General features: G+C 44.4%; 1 protein-coding gene across 1 annotated transcript; it reads right to left on the bottom strand.

The window, feature by feature from the left end:
- Positions 1-551: 551 nt before the first annotated feature.
- LOC127348357 (mavicyanin-like) lies at positions 552-1,312 on the bottom strand. Its single transcript, XM_051374406.2, has 2 exons — positions 1,138-1,312; positions 552-984 (listed from the first exon to the last, which is right to left on the bottom strand). Exons 1-2 carry the CDS (start codon positions 1,310-1,312, stop codon positions 683-685), a joined length of 477 nt encoding a protein of 158 aa, XP_051230366.1. The 3' UTR covers positions 552-682.
- Positions 1,313-6,925: the final 5,613 nt, after the last annotated feature.

Raw genomic sequence — 6,925 nt, forward strand, 5'->3', positions numbered from 1 at the left:
CGCGCGACTGAGACCGAAAAAATGGTCGGCGCGCAAGACGCGACTGGAGAGACTAGTACTTCTATTGTCGTTAGTTAATTGCTTTATCCAATGCGTCGAGCCTGTAGCCTTTGCATTGTGACTGAAAAACTTGAGACTGAAAAACTAGATTATTAGAGAACCATCCACATGTATATCAGTTTGTCTATAGGTCGTTTTCCGATGACTGCCTTGAAGAATACATGACCTCGATGTTTTAATCGTTTCTTTTAGACCTTATTTTGTAATCACGAGAGAGACGGCTCTTATATCTCTATCATATGCTATACATTACTTCTATTTCTTCTGATCCAAATTAATTGACTTAAATTTGTTTAGATGCGGATATAGCTAGACGTGCTTTAGTTCTAGATACATGCAATTCGATCTAGACAAGTTTAGTCAATTAGTTTAGATTTAATGGAGTAAGATAACCATAGTATTGATTGCCAAAAAAAATTGTATGACCTTTAAAAACATTAAGCCTCATGAAAACAAATTCTACTGAAAAATGGGCAATTTTATTGGTTGCGTACAGCATGAGTCTAACAATTAGTACATGGGTACGGTATGGAGAACAGCGTGCAAGGTCGATGTGACCAGCAGGGAGCCGGCTCGAGCACGAACAGCGTCGTAGTTCATTCAGGAGCCGGCAGGTGATCGATCACCACTTGGAAACGAAGGGGCGCCTGGACTTGTGATGGGGAGAAGGCGAAGGCGCCGTCCAGAAAGCTTGTGCAGGGGCAGGGGAAGGCGCGTCCGCCGCGAGGATGGTGACATTGAGCTTCATGCCCATCTGGCAGTGGTTGCCGACGGCGCAGATGAACCACCTCCTCCCCGGGTTCTCCAGCTTCACCAGATCGCGGCCGGAGCTCCATGTGCCGAGGGGATTGGCGGCGCTGCACGCCTTGAATCCCGCTCCGGTAACCTCAACCACGTTGTGGTTTGCCTTGTCGTAGTCGAACGCTGCGAGTATACGCACGTCTCGATGAATCAGTTCCAGTTTTGATCAACTATACGATGGGTCATGGCTGAGCATGACTTGATCAAGAAAACGATGCGTGATGCAACAAGAGTAATATCTGCATGAGCAACATGAGAATCTAAATGGTTGGTTACCTAGTGCTTCGCCGACCATGAACTGATTGCTCTCGGACCAGGCGGTGTAGTTGAACCCGAGGGTCCAGCCTTCCTCGTCACCCACCAGGTGAACGCTGGCCGTGGCGAAGAGGGGGAGGAAGGCGACGGCGATCGCCGCCGCTGCCACCGCAAGCATCTGCTTATTGGAAGCCATGGAGATCGATCGTGCAAATGGAACTGAACTGAAACTGAAGCTACCTGTGTTATGGATGTCCTCGTACCACGTATACCTACATGGTTATATATAGAGATTTTGATCTTGCCCGTATTCACGTAAGTAATACATGGGAGAAATGGTCAAGGCGGACCTGGAGCTCTGCATTGGATTGACCAACGGAACAAATGGAGGCATCGATATTCAGAAAGTTTCTTATAGTTTGACACGGTCTGCAGCCAATTTTCTTTCCGAGCTCTCTGTCCACCTGTGCACTTGCGAGAGTAACTGTCATCACCACTCGACGGGAAATCTCCATAGCTTGCATCTCTGAAAATGGAGCTGTGTCCACCTCGCCGCCCCGCAAGGTGTCGCTCCCGCAGAAATGCTAACCTTGCGAGCGATAAAAGAACGGGGAATCGATTCAGTGTGTCCAAATATGTATCAAATATATAGTTGAACTTGTAAAGTTGTAATTAATGGTAGGTTAAGTCTAACACCTGTAACTAAGATCTCATATAAAGGCACCACGATTAGCCGGCTAGACACAAGATCACAAGGTGGTGTGGCGCCCGTGGCAGGGTGCCGCACTGGCCTTGGTGGCGGTGGTCTCATAAGTCTGTTGATATCGATGGGCTTATCGCACGCCCGTTACCCTCCGCAATATTAATATATTCCCTTTTATCAAACTCTTAATTTTGATAAATCTCGGAGTCGTGTTGTGATTCTTTTTTCTCGTATAATTTTGATGCGTCTGCGATGACAAAAAGTGGTACCAAAGCTTAGATGCCCGGATGCAAATCTTACGTATATTCATGGTTGGTGCCTTGGTGGGCTGGAAACACTCTATTAAGCGGGTCCATGGTGGCCGATGTGTGAGAGGGAGATTTGTTAAGCTTAGTCCCGCATCGGCTCTACGAGGAGAACATGAGCGACTTACAAGGTTGGGGGTGGCCCCTCCTAACATGCTAGTCTTTAGGGGGAGAGGGTCAAGACCTGTTGTAAGTTTGTGTTAGTCTCGTGCAGTGGGCCCATGATACATGTGGGTCGGAAACACTTGGTAGGTGGATTTCGCATTGGGACAGTAACCGTGACAATTGATATCGAGCATCTATGGGATGTACACTAACCCGGACCAGACGGACAAGCACCGCCTCGAGCCTGAAGGGGAGGGCGCCACTCACCCCTTCTCGTCGAACGCATGGACTGGCCAAAGCCCTATCATCTGTCGTTGTCGTCGTCCTAAACGCCAGGGAGCCGAAGCAACCTAGACGTTGGTGCCACATGCCAAGGAGGCGGTGTTGTTGGTCGATTGTGAGGCTGAGCCGTGCAGAGCCGGAGGACCTTCACACCTCGCACACCCTGCTCGAGAAAGAAAGGACCCCGTCATTGTCTGCCATTCAGGCTTTGATCGGCGGCGGAGAGAGGGGTGTGGAGGAGGAGTAGCCTGGCAGCAGTGATCTAGGTCGCCTCGCATGCGACATGGGAGGTATCGTTCGCGTCAATTCCTTATATGTGCATTAAAATTGTATGATCATTGTTCTTGTCACCAAACATGTACGAGTTGAAGTTTGTAATGGTTCAGACATCAACCTCGGAAGCAATAACATCAGTCGGTAATTGTTCCTGATTTTTTTTTCTACGAAGGTAATAAATCAATATTAATAAAATACCAAATACACCTAGCTTCAGCATGAGAATAACATCAAGAACAAGTCAAGACAATAAGGGTGAACATAGCCATAAAAGAAAAAATACAGAAAAAGACCCCGACACAATGATTTACCACTCGCACCAGTGGACCCAAACAACCACCAAATACAACACCCTGACTATATAAGAGGTTCTCCAAAAGCGACACTCCTCTAAGAAAGAAACTATTCACCAACGCCATCGTCGCCTTATTAAAGATTGTAGGTTTTCATCTTGGAGTAAATTTAAACTTTCTAAACAATACCCTCAACAAGGATGCCATTGCAAGGTACAACCAATGAAGGACAGACCTTAAATTTTCACTCTGGATATCGAGAGTCCGGACTCAAAAAGAACAACCAAAACTAAAATCCCCATGTATTGCCGCTTCCAACCATCGAGGTCGTCGCTGCAAAGCATCAATCATCAGGATCACATGCACGTATGCAATCTAGATAGAAACAACGTCCGTCAGCCGTGCCCGCACAACATCCTATGAAGCAATGTCTTCATCATCTCAAGACTCCACCTCTGCCAATACCTTACCAACTTCTAATCATATACGTCTTGACATTCCCCCGCATCTGCCAACATGCACCGTGAAAACCGCAAACATCAACATGTCCTATCGTGTTTAATGAGAAGCAGCGAGTAGAGCTTCACGACTATCCCCTTGAAACCCCATGATACGCCTCCAACGTATCGATAATTTCTTATGTTCCATGCTACTTTATTGATGATATCTACATGTTTCATGCATACTTTATGTCATATTTATGCATTTTTCGGCACTAACCTATTAACGAAATGCCGAAGAGCCAGTTGTTGTTTTCTGCTGTTTTTGGTTTCAGAAATCCTAGTAAGGAAATATTCTCGGAATTGGACGAAATCAATGCCCAGGGGCCTATTTTTCCACGAAGCTTCCAGAAGTCCGAAGAGGAGACGAAGTGGGGCCACGAGGTGGCGACACAACAGGGCGGCGCAGCCCAAGCCCTGGCCGCGCGGCCCTAGTGTGTGGGCCCCTCGTGACGCCCCTTGACCTGCCCTTCCGCCTACTTAAAGCCTTCGTCGTGAAACCCCCAGTACAGAGAGCCACGATACGGAAAACCTTCCAGAGACGCCGCCGCCGCCAATCCCATCTCGGGGGATTCAGGAGATCGCCTCCGGCACCCTGCCGGAGAGGGGAATCATCTCCCGGAGGACTCTACACCGCCATGGTCGCCTCCGGAGTGATGTGTGAGTAGTTCACCCCTGGACTATGGGTCCATAGCAGTAGCTAGATGGTTGTCTTCTCCTCATTGTGCTATCATTGTCGGATCTTGTGAGCTGCCTAACATGATCAAGATCATCTATCTGTAATACTATATGTTGTGTTTGTTGGGATCCGATGGATAGTGAATGCTATGTTATGTTGATTATCAATCTATCATGTGTTGTTTATGATCTTGCATGCTCTCCGTTGCTAGTAGAGGCTCTGGCCAAGTTTTTGCTTGTAACTCCAAGAGGGAGTATTTATGCTCGATAGTGGGTTCATGCCTCCATTAAATCTGGGACAGTGACAGAAAGTTCTAAGGTTGTGGATGTGCTGTTGCCACTAGGGATAAAACATCGATGCTTTGTCTAAGGATATTTGTGTTGATTACATTACGCACCATACTTAATGCAATTGTCTGTTGTTTACAACTTAATACTGGAAGGGGTTTGGATGATAACCTGAAGGTGGACTTTTTAGGCATAGATGCATGCTGGATAGCGGTCTATGTACTTTGTCGTAATGCCCAATTAAATCTCACAGTACTCATCATATCATGTATGTGCATTGTCATGCCCTCACTATTTGTCAATTGCCCAACTGTAATTTGTTCACCCAACATGCTAATTCTTATGGGAGAGACACCTCTAGTGAACTGTGGACCCCGGTCCTATTCTTTACATCTGAAATACAATCTACTGCAATTGTTCTTTACTGTTTTCTGCAAACATCGTCATCCACATTATACATCTAATCCTTTGTTACAGCAAGCCGGTGAGATTGACTATCTCACTGTTATGTTGGGGCAAAGTACTTTGGTTGTGTTGTGCAGGTTCCACGTTGGCGCCGGAATCCCTGGTGTTGTGCCGCACTACACTCCGCCGCCATCAACCTTCAACGTGCTTCTTGACTCCTACTGGTTCGATAAATCTTGGTTTCTTACTGAGGGAAACTTGCTGCTGTACGCATCACACCTTCCACTTGGGGTTCCCAACGGGCGTGTGCTTTACACGTCATCAAGCTAAATTTCTGGCGCCGTTGCCGGGGACGTGAAGGAAAATTACACCACAGAGATTTCTGACTCCCACGTCAACTGCACGCCAGCAAATAAATTTCTGGCGCCGTTGCCGGGGAGATCAAGACACGCTGCAAGGGGAGTCTCCACTTCCAATCTCTTTACTTTGTTTTTGTCTTGCTTTATTTTATTTAGTACTTTGTTTGCTGCATTATATCAAAATATAAAAAAATTAGTTGCTAGCTTTACTTTATTTACTGTCTTGTTTGCAATCTCCATATTAAAAACACAAAAAAATTAATTACTTGCATTTACTTTATTTGCTTTTTGCTTATTTCATCATGTTTCCTCCTAAATTCACTCTAAAAGATATATATGTAGGAGAAGGGTCTATAATTGGAAGAGATAATATAGAAGCATTTTTCACCCATGTTAGCATGGATGAAGATTTTGAATATGTACCATTATTAAAAGCTGCTCCTACTTATGAAAATGCTTCTGCCTGTTTGGTACACATGTTGGAAACTAGATTTATTAATCTCAACCCCATGATACAACACATGTTTCTTACACTTTCTGATATGGAGATGGGAGAAAAGAGAGATTTTGTTTTAAAAGTTCTTGTTAGAGAATTTAAAGAGGTAGCTAGAGAAGCTAGAAAAGTTTTCATTAAGCATAAGAGGCTTGGTTTGTTCACTGATTTTAAGAAAACACTTGAAAAGATGGACATGGATAGAATAAGGTACACTAATAATGTTAATGATGGTGGGGAGATTAAGGTACCGATACCTAGTAAGCTCCTAGGAATATATGAAGCTCTAGAAAATAATTATGCTTGGCTTGTCCCAGAAAATTTGTTTGATGAGAATAGCAAGCCTAAGACTAATGAAAAGGGAGCCTCTGAAACTTACATATACAAAATACAATGCATGGTTGATAAAGCTCCAAACCCCATTGTTGATGCTTCATCACTTGATAATACTTGATACACACTTTCTGCGCCTAGCTGAAAGGCGTTAAAGAAAAGCGCTTATGGGAGACAACCCATGATTTTACTACAGTATTTTTGTTTTATATTTGAGTCTTGGAAGTTGTTACTACTTTAGCGACCTCTCCTTATCTTAATTTTGTTGCATTGTTGTGCCAAGTAAAGTCTTTGATAGTAAGGTTCATACTAGATTTGGATTACTGCACAGAAACAGATTTCTTGCTGTCACGAATCTGGGCTTAATCCTCTGTAGGTAACTCAGAAAATTATGCCAATTTACGTGAGTGATTCTCAGATATGTACGCAACTTTCATTCAATTTGAGCATTTTCATTTGAGCAAGTCTGGTGACTCGTAGAATTCGTCTTTACAGACTGTTTTGTTTTGACAGATTCTGCCTTTTATTTCGCATTGCCTGTTTTGCTATGCTTGATGGATTTCTTTGTTCCATTAATTTTCAGTAGCTTTGTGCAATGTCCAGAAGTGTTAAGAATGATTATGTCACCTCTGAACATGTGGATTTTGATTATGCACTAACCCTCTAATGAGTTGTTTTGAGTTTAGTGTGGAGGAACTTTTCAAGGATCAAGAGAGGGGGATGATACAATATGATCAAGGAGAGTGAAAGCTCTAAGCTTGGGGATGCCCCGGTGGTTCATCCCTGCAT

The sequence above is a fragment of the Lolium perenne genome, chromosome 4 (genome assembly GCF_019359855.2).
Source record: "Lolium perenne isolate Kyuss_39 chromosome 4, Kyuss_2.0, whole genome shotgun sequence".
NCBI lineage: Eukaryota > Viridiplantae > Streptophyta > Magnoliopsida > Poales > Poaceae > Lolium > Lolium perenne.

Excerpts from the sequence above, each read along its gene's own strand:
- LOC127348357 (XM_051374406.2), bottom strand. The coding sequence starts at position 1,312 with ATGGCTTCCAATAAGCAGATGCTTGCGGTGGCAGCGGCGGCGATCGCC. Across the intron at positions 985-1,137 it reads CATGGTCGGCGAAGCACTAG|CGTTCGACTACGACAAGGCA; the intron begins GTAACCAACCAT and ends GTATACTCGCAG.